Source organism: Sebastes umbrosus, chromosome 11 (genome assembly GCF_015220745.1).
Source record: "Sebastes umbrosus isolate fSebUmb1 chromosome 11, fSebUmb1.pri, whole genome shotgun sequence".
Taxonomy (NCBI): Eukaryota; Metazoa; Chordata; class Actinopteri; order Perciformes; family Sebastidae; genus Sebastes; species Sebastes umbrosus.
In genome coordinates, this window is record NC_051279.1 from 26,756,769 (window position 1) to 26,775,862 (window position 19,094).

Consider the following 19,094-nt stretch of genomic DNA (forward strand, 5'->3'; position numbering starts at 1 on the left):
CCCTTTCAAACATACATTCCTACATTAATTAAGGTGATTTTAGGCCTTTCAACAGACTTTTCAGTGTCCCACATTTCAGACATGACTGTCATTGTCTGAGAATACTTGGCATGAGAGTACTGATATGTCTATGTTCTTTTTTTTGGTTTGATTAGACCACATCCTGGGGATTTCAGATTGGTACTGGGTGTGGATTTAATGTATTGGCATCATATCATAATATAATCTGTTATTATAATATAATAAATAAGTCTGAAATGCAAAAAATGGCCCACATTAGGTTAATTCACCCTATGTTATGTTTAAATATGTAAATGAGGCAACATCTAATGGTGATTTTAGGAGATATCTACAGACGCAAATAATAAAATAAACAGCTAAATGTGTATTTGGATGTTCTCTATCCACTAGTCTGAAAGAAGAAATGTTATGGAAGCAAAATAGCTTAAAATCTCAAAATTGACCAGTGCATAAAAAACACTGTTTTCGCCTGTGGTGTCTCCCCTTATAAATCTCAATACTTCTTTGTATCAGATAAATATGCACAACATGAAATAATTAGATCAGAGGCAGATGTGACAATTAGAGAGGTTGTTACTAACAAAGATTGAGATATTACTCATTATCAACAATCCGAGTTTTTCGGCAGATGAGATTTACATAATTAATTTGATTATTATCCTAGCAAAATATTATTTACATAAAATGATATGGCTTAAAAGAATACCCTCCTTTTTTATTTTTAAAGATACTGATTTTAAAAACATAATATGACCATGATTGATAACTTACAACTCAAAAATTCTGAATTGACTAAAACTATTAAATTTTTTAGACATTTTACATTTATTCCAATTGTTTAACAGACCCCAAATGTTTTTTGTTTGTTTGTTTGTTTTTATTAATCTTTTCCTTTCCTTACATTTTATTTGTTGTATCATTTATAATTTGTTTTTGTATAATTTGTATACTATAAAATGTTTTTACAGAATTGTAATGAAAAATGTGAACATGCAAATATATTGTATTGAACTTTTGAAATAAAGTATGAAATTAGTTTCTAAATAAAACTAAAACTAGATAGGTCGTGTGTTATCGCGAGATCTGAGCGCGCGATTTCCCTCGGTGGTGGGCGGAGCCTGCTGGAGCAGCAGCAGAGCGGAGTCGGTATCCAGGCAGCTGCTCTCTCTCCGCCTCTCTGCTCTGTGACAGCCAGCTAGGCTAGCTGGTAAACAACACCGCAAAGCACCGCCTGGGAGTCGGACAACCGAGTGACTGAACACGCGGTTGTTTTTACTAACAGTGTTCGTGTCCGCCGCTAATCTTCTGTTCATCTCCTCTAACGGTACCCGGCTGGTGTTGATGTGGAGGATCGTCTCTGCAGCCCGGTGAGGGAGACTCTGAGCTGCCTCCTGATGAGCTAACCGCTCAGCTGTCCTCACACACAGCAGACACCTTCTCACTGAGACCTCAGGTAAGAATCACTGTCCACATAATGGTTTCTATCTGTTACCCTATTTACAATCGGTGCTGTTAGCCTGGCTGTCACTGTTGCAGGTGTTGATATCTCACAAATGAGTGTGTCCTGCCGGCATACACTTATAGTTCAAGATATGCTTACAGATGTGTAGGCTATAAATATATCTAATTAGTTATCTAATACATGTATATGTCCTTAGAACTCTTTAGTGCTGTTATATATAATATCAGACACCTTTAAAAAATAGCATTAAAATTAAGCTTATAAGATTAAGTGAATGAATGAGTATTTTATATATATATATATATGTATATATGTATGTATGTATATATATATATATGTATATATATGTATGTATGTATGTATGTATATATATATATAAGTATATATAGAAATATAAATGTATGTATATATATGTGTATATATATATGTATATGTATGTATATATGTGTATATATATATGTATATATATGTGTATATATATATATGTATATGTATGTATATATGTGTATATATATATGTATATGTATGTATATATATATATGTATATACATATGTATGTGTGTATATATATATATATATATGTGTATGTGTGTGTATATATATATATGTATATATATATATATACATATATATATATATATATATATATATATACGTATATATATATATAGATATGAATACATCATTTTATAATTTAAATAATTGAACATGTAGTAGCCTACCTTCTCCTAGGGATGCTGGATTGGGTTTTGCTACAGTGTGGCCAATCTATTCAATTAATTTCTATGTTTACATATTTACATTTTTAATTTGAATTCCTGTTTGACCAATTTGTTGCTTCTTTTAAAAAGGATTTACACTTGAATTGTAAATCCTGTTAATTTTGAAGATTTTTTTTGCAAGTAGGTGGTGTGCAATTTATTATTTTAATAATAAATAACAGGGCTGTCAATCGATTAAAATATTTAGTCACGATTGATCGCGTGATTAATCTCAAATTAGTCACACTCTTTTTATCTGTTCAAAATGAACCTTAAAGGGAGATTTGTCAAGTATTTAATACTCTTATCAACATGGGATTGGAAAAATGTGCTGCTTTATGCAAAGGTATGTATATATTTATTATTGGAAATCAATTAACAACACAAAACAATGACAAATATTGTCCAGAAACCCTCACAGGTAGAGTTCAAGGGACCCCTTTGAAAATGGCCATGACAGTTTTTAGCACCAAGCTAGTATGATATGGTTGGTACCAATGGATTCCACAGGTTTTTCTAGTTTCATATGATGCCAGTATCTTCACTTTTGCTTTAAAACTGAGCCCACTACAACCTAAAAATCACAAGTTGCTTTAATGGCGTTAAAGAAATTAGTGGCGTTAAAACTAATTTGCGTTAACACGTTATTACGCGTTAACTTTGAAAGCCCTGATAAATAACAATTCAGTTATCTGTATTTATTTGTCACATTTTGTTTTACAAAGTTGGGAAAGCAATATTTAAGTCAAGCCTGATGTTGGCTTAAGAATGATGCCAGTCACTTTCACACGGTGAGGCATACAGGTTATTAATTAAACACTGGTATCAGATCAGTATTCAGTATTGGCCAGTACCCAAAGCCCAGGTATCAGTATGTGGACTGAAAAAGTTGGATTGGATCCCTACTACCAACCTGTAATTTACTATTTAACTACCTGGCTATGTGTATTTGCGCTACATGTGTTCAAGCTGACCTCTAGTCATCATTAATATGCACATCAGCTTTATTTTTTTGAGAAAAGAAAAAATCATTGCTTATCCCACGATATACCCCGCTGTGATATCCTTTTCTTCAATTTAATAACTCCCATGCATTCTGTGGATCTCTACTTTAAACAATGTAGTTAAACTCCAATCCACAAATAAAGAGGAGTAAATTGAGTTTCAGTGGATGCACCTGCCTCACTGCATCAATACCCAGCTCCCTAGTGTGTATCACTAACATGTAGGCTGAAAGTAATGTTTAGGGCACAACTCTAAGAAGAATCGCTCCTATTATAATCATATTCATTCAGTGTGCTGCATTGTAACTCAGCAGTTAACTGAGCAAATGAAAACAGGCTGAGAGGTGTATCTCTTGGTCTGTTTGTCTGTCTGTGCTCCACAATGACACCAGCACTGTGGAAATGAAAATACCACAATGCTGCTTGTGTCTTGTGTGGTATTTACGGTCCATCAGCTACAAGGCGAGATGCTGTTTCTTGTCCCTGGAGTTTGTTTTATTCTTCAGATGGATCTCTGACTCATATAAGATCTACAGTTATAGAAAGACACCTGGAAATTACAATACTTCATGTTGGAGCTATTTATTTGTCGTTGGTATTTAGTTGTTGTTTTACTAATAATAAGTAGTATTGTTTGATTTATTAGTCTAGATGTTTAATTTATTTAGATTTGATTTTTGATTTTTTGCTAATTATTTGTTTAGTTGAACTATTTTCTTGTTTAAATTAGTATTTTAAATTTTGTTTATGAATCGTGTAAAACTGTGGGCACCTGTGGTTATATAGGTAGGTAGGCAGGAAGGACCAGCATGCACCTGGGTGGGCTTATTGTTTTTTACCAGAACAAGAGAGGCAACGACAGCCGTGTTTTCTTTGTGTTATAAATAAATCATCAGAAACACGTATATTTTGCATGGACAATGGACTCTTTTGCCTGCGTATACCTATGGTGCATCAGTGGCCCTTTGATTTAAGTTTGATTTTGATTTTTGTGACAACTACACTTCAGTTAATATTGATGGGGTTTATTTTAATCCCCCTGCCATTCAAATGTGGTTGTAGACCTCAAAATTGAAAAAAAATATGTTTTGCAAGCTGTTGCATATTCATGTGAGGCCACTTTGCATTAGGGGTGTAAGAAAGTATAGATACACACGAGTATCGCCATATTATGTTTTGCGATACTGTATCGATTCTTCAAAATGCTGCATCGAGTTTTAATTAACCTCTTAAAAAGCCGACGACCCGACGTTTTATAGCCTACAATCTAGTGTTAATTTTACAATTACACAGAAAGTTTGGACTTTCTACAACATGTGGTGTTTGTTGTCAAAACGATAGTTTCCCATCATGCCCTGGGTCTTGCAGTCGGTTGAGAGCAACTGCGGCACCTGGCTCTAAAACATGCAGCCGCCTCGATCTCGCGAGGTTATCGTTGTCCACATGTGCATGGCGTCAGAGCAAGTCGGGATCATATCTAACCAGCATGCATTGTGCGCAGATCGCCAGTGATCGGTTCTGCGCAGGCCTGACTCATCTATTGTGAAATCTCGTCCCATCTCGATTACATCACCACATGCAATTTAATTTAATTTGTCAGTTTCTTTTGTTTCCCCTGCCCTCTTTTATGTCTGAAAGGAGTGTGGACGTTCAACAGGGTCTTGTGTGACAGACCCAGAGCTCTCCTCGTTATACTCGTCACTCTGATCTGTATTTCCTGCTCTTGTCTTTGGGAATAATTTAAAACCGTTCTCTGCTTCTCTTCACAAAACTGAAACGCTGACCTGTGCAGGAATGAGATGAGTTTGGCTCACCCTCTGTGAACAATACGCTCGCAGTCTCGTCTCTAAAATAACCGATATTCATGTATTTCCACGTCCTCTGACTGCTGAGGCAGACTTACGTGGCTTTTTTCAAATGTGTCACATTGGATGCACTCACACATAGTATAGGGGTTCAGTACTGTGTTAGAAAGCAGATTATGTATTAGGGTACCTCTGCAAAGGTGCACATAAACGTCTCTGCAGAGAGATTTACACTGTAAAAGGTCTTTTTAGGCGATCATAATAGTTCAAGAGGCTTGTGGAGGAGCTGATGCGTGTCACATCTTCGGTCCTGGGTGTCAAATGTAATACAGGATTTCTGGCACGACGACCTCTATACAGAACCAAAAGAGGTGCATCTAATAAGTGTCTGTTGTCATTCTGGGCTGTGTCTGTTTCTGCATGAAAGTCTACAATGCAACTAGTGACTTTCTGTTTTATTTTTCAAGTTTGAAATTGATGTCAAGTTTTCTTGTTTTTCTCTCTATATTTTGGTCGGTAAATGTAGGACCCTCTGGTGCACATGTGAGTGCTTTGGTCTGTTAGACATCTATTAGCCCTGTTGGGGTTGACTGTCTCATCTAGTGAGTGGGAGACAGTCCTGGATGGTTCCCATAGAAACGCTCTGTGCTTTCACTGAGGAAAGTTATCCGGATGTACCTTTGCAAAATAAACCAGTTAAGTCTTCATCCTTAAAGTCCTAAAGTCAAAATATATTTTGAAATTCTGATAAAGCATGAATCTCACCTTTATTTGGCTTACCAAAGTTTGTTTTCAAGAGGGGCACGGGCTCATTGTTGCCCCCTCGGGCTTCGGGTGAGCCACTTACGGCTCGGTGCACCACAATCAGGCGAAGAACACGCTGCACTGGAAAATGTACTTAGACAAGCGACACAAAGGTGAGATTTAGGCTCTGTCTGAAATGTTTTCAAACAAAATTTTTTTACTAGGCTTCACAAGGGAAAAGAATTCAAGGATGACAACTAAGTGGTCAGTTTGGCAAATGTACGTTCCCTAAAGCTGGGCATACACTGTACGATTTAAGTCTAGTTCTGGCCCGAATTTTGAGCCGCACGACTCATTTTAGAGTTGGACCGAATTTCATCTTTGTCAGGCGTCATTTGCTATGCAGTGTACAGGGGGGACCGAGGATCGATTAACTCCTCCCGACCAACCGTCGGATAAATTTCTGACACGTCAGAAATTTTGGTCCACCGTCCAAAGGCTCTCGCACAGTTGAAGAGGAGTCACGAGCCGATTCCCCAACGTCAGCGGCTTTTTTTGCTTTTCTTACAGTAATCAGAGCGCAGCTATCAAGATAACAACGTACAACAGATATAGTAAAACATAGCTAGCTTACCTCCAATTCTCTCTGCAAAATGGATAAGCCATACTGTCAACGTCTTCCTCGTCACCTGCGAGTCCATCTACACCCCCGCCTCAAGAATCGAGCCGATATTGGGCCCGATTTCCCCCCTCCCGACGATCGTCAGCAAAGATCCGATTTTTTTTTATGGTTGTAAAGATTATCTTTCCAGATATTCCTGTGGTGTGAGGTATGTTAAGAGTGTTTTTTACATCTTGGCTTGGAAGTCCATCGTGGCCGCACCGATTTCAAATATTAAACCTGTTCAATATTTACGTTGGGATATCTTGTTGTGTGTGGGCAACCCCGAGGACGGCCAATGACGCAGTCACGCGGGAAAAAACGACAGCCAATTAATAACCAAGCTGACTGAAGAAGGAAGGACAGCCACTGCCATCATGGCGGCTAATGCATGAGCTAACGCAAAACACAAAGCATAAAGTCGTGAGCATTTGCAGATATCTTCAAGTGTCCATCCAGCCTCGATATTATATTTCGGTCCCTTTCTGCCTGTTGTCCTCAGCCAGTCCTGAAGTGCTATGTGTTAGAGGATGTCCTTCTCACTTTGTTCCTCTTTGTCTGTCTGTCACACAAACACACACAGAGTCTGCAGATTGTCCACATCCGCCTTTGTTTTTCTTGTGTCCCTCGGGAGAAGAGACAGCACCGTGTAGTGTACAGTTTTGCTCTTATATCTGCTGTATTTCATGAGGCATAGTGGGTCACTGTTAGCGAATGATACAGAGGGAATGTTGTTAAGTAGCAGGCTATCAATCAGGCGAGTAATCAGTCTCTGTCTGGAGTAGGCGAGTAGACAGACATGCCATGAGTCTCACACAGACCAGGGGCATTTTCTGACACTCACTGCCAGTCATTATGAAGCAGCCAGCCTATTTTTCCACCAATAGACTGAATGGCGTTGCACTGCATTTATGTAACAGGACAGTGTGTGTGTGTCTTTCTGTCCAAACGTGTTTGAGAAAGACGTAAAGTGAGAGAAAAGGCTATGAGACTTGTCTTTACACAGCCATATTATGGCTGCTGGGCCGTTAATTCTCCCTATAGTGCCACACTGAGCTCCTAGCTGCTTGATCCAACCTGACAGGCCACACTTGGTCCAGGAATAAAGATGACAACGAATGAGGACGCATCATCACGGCCAGAGGAGATCAGCAATCAAGTGGCCGAAGGGAAAGAAAAGCAGGTGGAGGGAGGAAGAAAAAAAGTGATGCAGTCGATGTTCTTCTTCTTTTTTTTAATTCCTCTTTTGAAGAGACATGTCAAGGCACTCTGAAATTATTTGAAAAGGGGAAGATATGCAGAGAAGGAGGGAAGACGGGGGACGGTGAGTTGCAATGAATGATGAACATCAGGGCCCGAATGAGCCGCCACAGCGCAGGGCTACTGCCGGCACTCCCGACTCCCAAAGCCCCCCTTAGCTTTCCAGGATTCTCATTAAAATGCATTAGAGTCTCCAGTCTGCCACCACATCATTTGGGCTGCTTTGCTCTCCGTCTCCAGAGCAAACAGATATGCTAACCAGTAACGCTGGGAAAGCCGGAGCTTCAGCGTCAGCGCTGAGAGAGCAGTGACTGACAGTTTACCAAGGGGATGTGGTGATCAGGTCAGTGGAAATACTTCTGAAGATGAAAGGAAAACACACAGTCAAGAGAAAATGTATACTCATTATCATAGAAATATATTAGAAAGCCGAAGTCCCGCCTTATTTTGCAAAAAAAAAATATGAACGGTAGTCAACGGCAAGAGACAAATATTTTTTTTTCCATTTACCATACCTCATACATCAAGCATAAATCCAACTCTGCGTGTTTCAACAGTTTTACGTTTCTGACCAAAAAGACCCGTATCGTGCTCATTTTACAGTGGGCTCAAGGCTCTAGAAGAAATGCACACACGAAACAAATCTTTGCTCCCTAAATCATGTCTCACTCAGAAAAGATATTTTCTGCATCGCTGCATGTATGTACTGTAAGTATGCGTTTTCATGTAAAGTATTCCACATGTGGGCGGACTGCCTCGGGGTTTATTGGGCAGAGAAATCCAACTGCAGAAGTGCTGATGTACAAAAAGGTTGTGTGTTTTGTAACTTGCCTGGTAGCCTATATGGTGGTTCTCAGATCAGCCAGTGTGTGAGCACAGCGTTGTGCAGTGGAGTGTACTCAGCTCTGCTTTGGGATCTTTATTTGAATGTTAATGTCAAACCAAGTGCAAAGATGTCATCATAATGTAGTCAGCCTTTGACTACCCCCCCCAACTCTTGAATTTATTACATCTCTTGTAATTATTTTCCTGTTAGAAAATGATAGTCAGTACGAGTCAAATGGTGATGTAACTAGGCTAACGGGGGACTGTGTTGTTACTGGATCACAGCTGCTGTTGATCTACAACTGAGGCTGATGTGTCTTTAGAAATAGCAGATCTGGATCCCGACTTGAGATCAGCTTTTCAGTACAAGTGCAAATCTTCAAGCAAGGTTTTAGTACTTTTATCAACGATGCCTTTCATTCATCTGCTTGAGTATTTCTTTCTCTTAGTTCTCTCCATTTCTCTTTCCTTCTCTCACTCATTAAAGGTCCTTTCAGACACAACGGCGACAACGGCACCACTGCGCTCTGAAACCCGTTATTTCCAATGGCTTGCGTTAGTCCACGCTGGCTTTTCGCCGCATCGAGCAAAGCCCAACTTCGGGCGCTGTAAGCTGTGTTGCGTGCGTAGACTGATCTCTTCCGCCAGGAGGAAACGACAGTTGGTGTAGCTGTATTGTCATCCGGGTGTAAACAGTAGGGATTACACATGCTGTTCAGTTCCAGAAACAGGCTGAGATAACGAAAAGGGGAAAAAAAGTGTGGAAATTTGCCATAAATCGGGAGAAATATGGGAGAATTGTGACAAGTGAAGGGAAGTCAAGTCAAGTCAAGTCAAGTCAAGTCAAATTTATTTGTATAGCCCAAAATCACAAATTTGCCTTGCGGGGCTTTACAATCTGTACAGGATCCGACACCCTCCATCCTTTACAGTACCACCCTCTCATCGGATAAGGAAAAACGTACCCAAAAAAAACCCCTTTTAACAGGGAAAAAAAATGGAAGAAATCTCAGGAAGAGCAACAGAGGAGGGATCCCCCTTCCAGGATCGACAGACGTGCAATAGATGTCGTGTGTACAGAGTAACAGCATAATAAAAATACAACACAGACAATCCATATGACAAAAAATAATACATATAATGTGACCATATGTGAGAAGGTGGATCCAGGAGGATGTCAAGCAGCTTCCCAGCGTCACCAAACAGATAGAGCCAGAGCAACACAACCTCCTCTCGACACCAAACAGGAAGAGCCAGAGCAACACGACCTCCTCTCCAGGCCAGATAGGTAGAGCCAGAGCAACACAACCTCCTCTCCACGCCAGATATGTAGAGCCTGAGCAACACAACCTCCTCTCCATGCCAGATATGTAGAGCCAGATCAACACAACCTCCTCTCCACGTCAGATAGGTAGAGCCAGAGCAATACAACCTCCTCTCCACGCCAAACAGAAAGAGCCCGAGCAACACGACCTCCTCTCCACGCCAGATAGGTAGAGACAGAGCAACACAACCTCCTCTCCACGCCAAACATGTAGAGCCAGAGCAATACGACCTCCTCTCCATGCCAAACAGATAGAGCCAGAGCAATACGACCTCTCGACACCAAACAGGTAGAGCCAGAGCAACACAACCTCCTCTCCACGCCAGATATGTAGAGCCAGAGCAACACAACCTCCTCTCCACGCCAGATATGTAGAGCCAGAGCAACACAACCTCCTTTCCACGCCAGATATGTAGAGCCAGAGCAACACAACCTCCTCTTCATGCCAGATATGTAGAGCAAAGAGTAACACAACCTCCTCTCCATGCCAAATAGACCCCAGGAGGAAACCGGGAGAGGGCAATGAAAAACGGGAGAGCCACTGCTTCTGTGTCCATACTTACCAGTATGGACACAAAAGCAGTGGCTTACTTAATAGCATACCTACTCAGAAATAGAATATGGATATGAGACCATTCCCCAGCGTTAGCATAGCTCAGGAGATGGATCTCATCTAACATTTGATTATATTTGGTACTGCTGTGACCTTTTTCCTAATTTGAACATTTTTCTTCTGGGGCAGTGTCTTGGCTCGCTCCTCCACTCTGCCGACGAGATACAAAAGCCACTTGTCTTCAAGGTCACTTTAAATTGCTACGCACACAGAGAGCGGATTCAGGACAGTGCGCTCATGTTGTAGGTTTTCCTTTTTAGCTTGATAAGAACCTGCATGTTTTAAATAACCCGACCAGAACCAGAGAACAGGTCTCTGTTTGTAGCCTGTTAAATGTGCTAATGCAAATGAGGGTGTTGTGTGTGCTGCGGCGTCTTGCAGTGGCTTTGACATTTCGAAGCTTTCGGTTGCTTGGCTCGGGAAAAATTGCAGAGGGCATTGACACGCGTCCCTGTGGGAGCCAGTGTGCACTGCTGGCACTGTGAGCCTCGTGCTGCCCTTGTCCTTGTGGACTGATGGAGCATGCAGGATGCCTGCCTAATGTTAGCCTCACTAGCAGCATCCTCTTCACACTTCATTTCACTTTATTCTGGCTGCTGCGTCAGCATCAAAGCAACTGTACAGTATATATTCACATCCACTGTCCATGACATCTTATCATGGGAAATAACATAATGCTTTCTTAGGCTCATTATGCACTGAGTGATTTAAAGGTCCCATATCATGCTCATTTTCAGGTTCATACTTGTATTTTGTGTTTCTACTAGAACATGTTTACATGCTGTAATGTAAAAAACAACAACTTTATTTTCCTCACACTGTCTGCCTGAATATACTTGCATTTACACTCTGTCTGACACGCTCCGTTTTAGTGCATTATAGAAGTCTATGAGAAAATGAGCCTACTTCTCACTTGATTTATTACCTCAGTAAACATTGTAAACATGAGTTTATGGTCTCAATCTCTAGTTTCAAGTCTTCTTCAATACAGCGTGAGGTTCATTTAGTAAATTATGGTCCCATTTAGAGTCAAATAGACCATAAAGCAGAGGATGCTTTAATGCGTGGCTACCTTGTGATTGACAGGTCGCTACCACGGCGTTGGGAGTTGTCCGTGTTTTCGTCTTACAACTTTAACCCTTTCACAGTGTGTTTTCTGTTCATTAAAGTTAATTGTAACATTTTAAGTCACCTAAAAACGTCTTATTCAGCGTTCGGTTTTACTTAGCTCCACACTCTGGTATCACTTCTGGTTGCAAAAAAACAAGATGGTGACGGACAAAATGCCGAACTCAAGGCTTCAAAACAGCAGTCCACAAACCAATGGGTGACGTCACGGAGACTACGTCCACTTCTTCTATACAGTCTGTGGGTTTTAATCAATCCTTGTAGAGAAAGTCGCATTTAAGATACAGATTGATGGATTTGGTAACTGTCATGTTATAATAGTATTGCTGTTCTCATCCTAAAGTAGACAATAGATGGTTGGATATGTCAGTGTTCAGCAGTAAGACTTACTACATTTTTATGCATTTTGTCTTTTCAGTTGACATTGTCCTCTCTTCTCTGGAGCAGCTGAACAGCGCTGTGTTTTGAATTGTGCATGTTGTGCCTGTGTGCATTTGCCGAGTTTCATCACAAAGAGTGACCCTGTTGCCAGTGACATATTGTACTTGTTGGGATGTCAAAAATAGCCCAAGGATTTTGCTCTGCTCCTGCAGAACAGAGGCAGCACGCAAGAAACCGGAGGATGAGAGGAAGGAGAGAGAGAGAGAGAGAGAGAGAGAGAGACAACTAGGGAACAAAAAAGCAAAAGTGCAAATCATATAAGACAGTAAACAGGGAATAAAATGAAACAGTGTACATGATAAAAAAGGAGTATTAGGAAAAAGACAGAGCAGCACTAGAAGTTGTTTAGTGAGTTATGGAATACTACTGATCCAAGATCGACATGTTGCCAGTCTAGCTTTGTGTCAGCGTGTTGTCCATGTCGACTTATGAATTAGTGTTGCGTGTGTGCTCATTTATCGCTAACACTTCACGAGAATCAAGCCGATTTTGGGCCTGATTCCCCCCGACGATCAGCAAAGCCCTGATTGTTTGATGAGTTAAAGATTATCTTTCCAGATGTTCCTGGGGTGTGAGGTGCATTAAGAGTGTTTTTTACATCCCAGATCGACTCGGAAGTCCATCCCGGATGCACTGATTTCAAATCGTAAATATTAAACATGTTCAACATTTACGATGGGATCTCCTGTTGTGTGTGGGGAATCCCAAGGACAGCCGATGACGGCGTCACGTGGGAAACAACGATAGCCAATTGGGAACCAAGCTGACTGAAGAAGGAAGGACAACCACCGTGGCTAATGCATGAGCTAATGCAAAACGCGAAGCATAAAGTAGTAGTAAGATGGAGCTCAGAAATGGAGAACCAACTTGTTGATTTCTGGCAACAACACAAGTGTTTATTTAACGTGTCTCCTTGACTTCATCCATCATTTTTATTTTTTCTTCTTGAATTTTCAGTACAAAGTAAAGCGAAAACTAACCGCTAATTCTTCCTAACTGTCGTCCGCCATGGTTAATTACACTAAAGTCACGTTTGATCGCGAGATATTTTGCGAGATTTCCGTTTTGTTTTAATGGGGTCTATTGTTGTTCATGAATGAATCTGTTAGTGTGTGGTGTGCTGTTTTGGCCAAATTGTCCTGTCTTGGTTTAGTTTGACTTGATTTAGTTTACTCTCTATCAGAAGGCCAGTTTCAGAGTAGGAAAGAGCTTTCTAAATCCCATTTTGGCACATATTGGATGTGATACCAAAGCACAGACTTGAGATCGTCCATTTCCCTCCTCTCAGCTGTGTGTTGGTGCATGTTGCATGCAGTGAGGAATAAAATGGCAAACCAATGAATTGATGTGAAACCTTAGCTGTAAGTTGGTTGAGCTACCCCTCAGATGGGTATTTAGCATGCTAGTTGCCTCGTGCTTGCAGGCAGCTGCTGGCCGTTAACTGTTGGTTTGATTTAGAGTCTCTCAATGACTCACTTGTTCTCTCAGTATGCAGATGAGCCGAGTTGAGAGCAATACTCTTGTTCTTTTTCTCTGTGCCTCCTCACGGTGTAATTTGTCTTGACATACCCAGAGAGGGTGACAGGGGATGTAAGGTTAGGAAAATGTCTCATTTGTTCGCCAAGGTAAACAACCGCTATTCCCAAAGGTGAGAGCTGAAACCTGCTCCGGTGAATCACTGCATTGTATCGCTTACGTAAAGAGCACTGCAACATTTATAGGCTCGACTATTGATTTGTTAATTATATCAGTGCTCTTTGGTGTCTCCTGCACTGTTAATCAGGTCATTATTTGCAATAATCAGTAGGGCTGTGTATTGGCAAGAATCTGGCGATACGATACGTATCACGATACAGGGGTTACGATTCAATATATTGTGATATATTGCGATACTGTAAGGTGATATATTGGAAAACTATATTTGATTTTTCAATATTTTCTTACACCCCAAATAATCAGTTACGGTTTTAGCTTGACTTTATGATCAGTTTGTTCTAAACCTTATGTTCTTCTTTTCCCTTCCTCGCTTTCTCCTCACCTACCTTGCCCTATCCTCCCCGCTCCCCTGTGGTCAACCCTCATCTTCCCCCTTTCCCAAGTTGCTGTCTGGTGTCGGATGTCTCGTCGCCTCCCTCTGAGGTCGGAGGCCAGCCGGAGTCGGGAGGTGGGTCCGCAGCGGCAGTGATGCGGGCTTCAGTGGCAGGCTGCAGGATGAGCGTGGGCGCGCTCCTTAACGGGCTGCTGGTCTCCGTGGTCGCAGCTCTGCTTTGGAAGTACTCCAAGCTGAACGAGCACGCCACCCTGCTGGAGGAGGAGCTGCACATGACCCGGCAGTCCCAGGAGCTCTCGCAGGCCCGCATCGACTACCACGTCGCCCTGCAGGCTCTTCAGGAACACGGCACCCGCATGGTCTGCACCGGCAAGATGCACACCGACCGCATCTGCCGCTTCGACTACCTCTGCTACTGCTCCGAGGCCGAGGAGTTTGTGTTCTTCCACTCCAATTCCTCCGTCATGTTGCCGAACCTGGGGTCGAGGCGCTTCCAACCTGCCCTGCTGGACTTGTCCTCAGTAGAGGATCACAACACCCAGTACTTCAATTTTTTAGAGCTCCCAGCTGCTGCTTTAAAGTTTATGCCTAAGCCCGTGTTCGTGCCAGATGTGACACTGATCCTAAACCGGTTTAATCCAGACAACCTAATGCACGTGTTCCATGATGACCTGATCCCAGCCTACTACACCATGAAACAGTATTCAGACTTAGATGACGAGGCGCGTTTGGTTTTTATGGAGGGCTGGGGTGAAGGCCCACACTTTGACCTCTACCGACTCCTCAGCAGCAAGCAGCCACTGCTCAAAGAACAGCTCAGAAACTTTGGCAAGCTCATGTGTTTTACCAAATCCTACGTTGGCTTGTCCAAGATGACCACCTGGTACCAGTACGGATTTGTTCAACCGCAGGGGCCCAAAGCCAACATGCTGGTCTCAGGAAATGAGATCCGGCAGTTCGCCAGGGCTCTGATGGAGAAAATGAACATCACAAAGGCGGAGGAGGTGGAGAAGGATGGAGGGAGTAGCGAGGATGAGAAAAAGGAGGAATACGTTGTTGTGTTTAGTCGCTCGACAACAAGGCTGATACTGAATGAAGCGGAGCTAATCATGACGCTGGCCCAGGAGTACCAGATGCGAGTGGTCACAGTAAACCTAGAGGACCAGACTCTCCCCAGTATCGTCCAGGTGATCAGCGGTGCTTCCATGTTAGTCAGCATGCACGGAGCTCAGCTCATCACCTCGCTCTTCCTCCCCAGAGGAGCTGTCGTGGTGGAGCTGTTCCCCTTCGCTGTAAACCCGGAGCAGTACACCCCGTATAAAACCCTAGCCACCCTTCCGGGCATGGACCTCCACTACGTCTCCTGGAGGAACACCAAGGAGGAGAACACCATCACCCACCCAGACCGACCCTGGGAACAAGGGGGCATCGTTCACTTGGAGAAGGAGGAGCAAGAGCGAATACTGGCGAGCAAAGACGTCCCCAGGCACCTGTGCTGCCGCAACCCAGAGTGGCTCTTCCGGATCTATCAGGACACTTTGGTGGACATCCCTTCCTTCCTGGAAGTCCTTAAAGAGGGCATGAAGACAAAGCCCAGCGTGAAGAAGTCAAAGCCGGCCAGCACAGTCCACCCGGGCCGGGTCAGGGAGCCCCAGTGTCAGACCTCGGTACAAACCACCAATGAGGCTAAACTCACAGTGTCCTGGCAGATCCCGTGGAACCTCAAATACCTGAAGGTGAGAGAGGTGAAGTACGAGGTGTGGATCCAGGAGCAGGGAGAGAACACCTACATGCCTTATATCCTTCCCCAGCAGAACTACACCTTCTCAGAGAACATTAAGCCCTTCACCACCTACCTGGTGTGGGTCAGGTGTATCTTCAACAAGAACCTCCTGGGCCCCTTCGCAGATGTTCTCACGTGCAGGACCTAGTACCAGTTTGTCGCTGTGGCATTTTACGCAAAGGTTGAGTCATCCAGACAATCAAATTGGAACAGTGATTTGTCCAGTGGGGGGTTGGCAAATGTGATTATCTCTACAATCCGAGAACAGGCCACTGAACTCTTGCACAGTCATGTTTCCGTGACCGGCACAGACAACATGGAGACTTCTGGAAGAACTGCAAAAAGACTTGAACCAAAGGGATAGAACTCAACAGCCCTTAATGAATGGAAAGTATATTTCCTATACCTATGAAAGAAAGAAAGAAAGTGCTAAACCACGTCTCTAGTGAAAATACCAGAATTCAAATCAGCAGATTTATTTATGTGCAAATAATATATATATATAAAACATGTTTTTTTAGTATTAGTCAAAACCACTGGTTCTTTACCTTTTACAGTATGCAATATAGCTTTTCTGTGGAGAGCGAGAAAGATTTTAGAATAGCAAGATTTTTAATGTTTTCTGACTTGTCCAGTGTCTACTGTGTGTGTGTGTGTGTGTGTGCGTGCGTGTGTGATGCCTGTGTGGCTTAGTTGATCTACCAGTTGTTTGATTACATACACCGTTATTTGCAGAACCTAGCCAAAACCAAAGCAACATTTCCCATCATTCATGCCATATTAATTTTCTCATGTTCTCTCATATTTGCTCAGATTTATACCGTTTTAAACCTCATCTCTAAAGACATTGTGTACAAGAAGTGTTAAGTGAGAGTTTTCATGAACGTTTTTTGACCCTGAAAGCAAAGAGATGTGTAATTTCATCTTCTGGAGCATTTTTGTGATGAAAGACGCTGCTCTTTAACAGCACTGTCTTTAAGTTGTTCCTTTACGTGTTATAAATATATATATATATATATAATTACACAAGTGTTCCCACAGAGCCCAGCCACAAATAATTTACATCCATTTTCCTGCATGAATAAATGATTTTTTTCTCTAATTGGCACTAATTGCAACTGTAATAATTATAATTTCTGTGGAGAGCGAATCCATTACGCCAGGCTTTAATTAGTGTAGCAGCAGTTTGCTGCTGGACAGTCGGATTTTACGGCATTTTCATTAAGATAACAAGGTATGTTGCTGCTTGGGATTCCACTGCCTTGTGTTAATTAAAATTTAATTCCCCAGCCATGTGCGTCTGTACTTTCCTCAAAGGTTTTGTAGCTGTTAAGAATAATGTTGAATTTTAGATTGGAACAACAGACATCCAAATTTGGCTGTTGGAGTTGTTTTTTCATGTTTCTAATGAAGTGCTGCTTGTTGGTAGCTAGACTGCAAACATATGTTGATTTTGTTTTTAGACACTTGAATTGGAGGTGTTAGTATGTGGTAGTAGAGCTGTAGCAAGAGATGGTTTATAGAATGGCATGGAATGGAAAGTTAAAACACTGCCACCAACACATTGTGTGATATTGTGCCATTGTTACGACCGTGTCATGTATTTTTTTTCTTGTACTTTATGAGCAGTGTGTTCTCACTCCCAACTCGTCAGCTTTGTCAGTAGCCCTATGTGTCCAAACTATGTGCAGGGCTGCCTCTAGTGGCCGTAGTAATTATGACGGGAGTAAAGGAGGAAGTCAGGGGATGTAATATAAAGAACGACAAAGTGAAAAGTCTCCCTCCGACATCTTTTCGGAACCCTAACAGTAGCTAATGTGTGTCAGATAGTCCTACTTGGACAAAGTCAGCGTAGGGAGGAGTGGATGGACGGGTCAAACAAACACAGGACTTTTACCCGTGAGTCCGCTGTTCATGTCCCATGTGAAACCAAGTCAACGTTGACTTATTTTAGTCTACGTATGTAAGTAAGTTAACTAACGTAACGTACTTAACTTACGAACGCAACTTAAGTTACGTAACAAACATACTTATTTTAACCCAAACCGTGATATTTTCCTAAACCTAAAGTGGTTTTGTTTGAATTCGGACTTCGAATTCGAAAACTTGTTTGAATTGGACTACCCTGCATGTCGAAAAAGGACACTAAAAGGGTACTCATTGCATTAAAAGGTGACATTAATGGGTACCCAGTGAAGGGGTACCCAGTGCATTAAAAGTGTCGCTAAGGGGTCCTGACCAAGCGTCCGTATGTGACGAGTTGGGAGTGAGAATGTGAAGCTATGACCAATCCTCTAAACATGACATTTCCCTCTTTGTAATATTTGACTGCTGGCCACTATGAAGATCATTTCCTTTACCTGAGACCTTAAATCTTTTGTTTTCAGTTTCCCTGATGTCTTTTTTCTAAAGTTCTCAGATGCAGTTCTGTTTGCCGATGCATGTTTAAGAGATTATTTTGAAGCCATCGTTGTGTGCGCAGGATGTGATGGATTAGATGTGTATGTGTTCGTATTGTTAGTTAGACTTGTGTGTGCCCCCGTCCCACCTCAGTGGAGACATCCTACTGTACTAAGTGAAATGAGAGAGTACAAGTCTCTGTTTTCTACATTAGCATAATAGTTGGAGTTTCTTTTTAAGTGACTGTGATTGAATAAAGAAGCTTATTTCTTACAGTATCTGTTTTGTTTCAGCAGTTTCTGTCAACAATACACTTTTAACAATGCTTAACCCAAGATCATATATTGATCAATAAGAGGGCTAAATGAGAAGTTGTTCTCATACCTTTTATCTTCCCACCAAATGTTTCAGTTGGAAGAAAGAACAATTTGTGCTAATTTGAACTCCTTTATATCCTGTTGGCGAATTTAATCTACAGCAATGTTCTATGAGGTCATCATATGTTTTTAGCGTTGCTGTCCTGTGAGAACCACATATCTCTAAAAAGTCCACTTTTCATGATGTCAGAGAAACAGCCTGTTTTCAGCTTTGTGACGATGCATTACACAGCATAAAGGAACACTTCCATCCTTCAGTTTATCACAACCATTAAACATCAACACATCTGGAATTACGTGGTTTTCACTGGACAAGTGGATGAAAAACTGTAAACTGGATTTTGTTCTTTAAATTCTTGAAATCATACATCGGCAAGTATGAAATTACTTTCCTTTACTGCTTTACTATCCCGACAACAGAACAGACCAAAGAAA

General features: G+C 41.8%; 1 protein-coding gene across 1 annotated transcript; it reads left to right on the top strand.

The window, feature by feature from the left end:
• The first annotated feature begins 1,125 nt into the window (after nucleotides 1-1,125).
• On the top strand, nucleotides 1,126-18,560 carry pomgnt2 (protein O-linked mannose N-acetylglucosaminyltransferase 2 (beta 1,4-)). The gene is made up of 2 exons (XM_037783597.1): nucleotides 1,126-1,474; nucleotides 14,149-18,560. Exon 2 carries the CDS (start codon nucleotides 14,234-14,236, stop codon nucleotides 16,028-16,030), a length of 1,797 nt encoding a protein of 598 aa, XP_037639525.1. The 5' UTR covers nucleotides 1,126-1,474; nucleotides 14,149-14,233; the 3' UTR covers nucleotides 16,031-18,560.
• The last annotated feature ends 534 nt before the right edge of the window (nucleotides 18,561-19,094 follow it).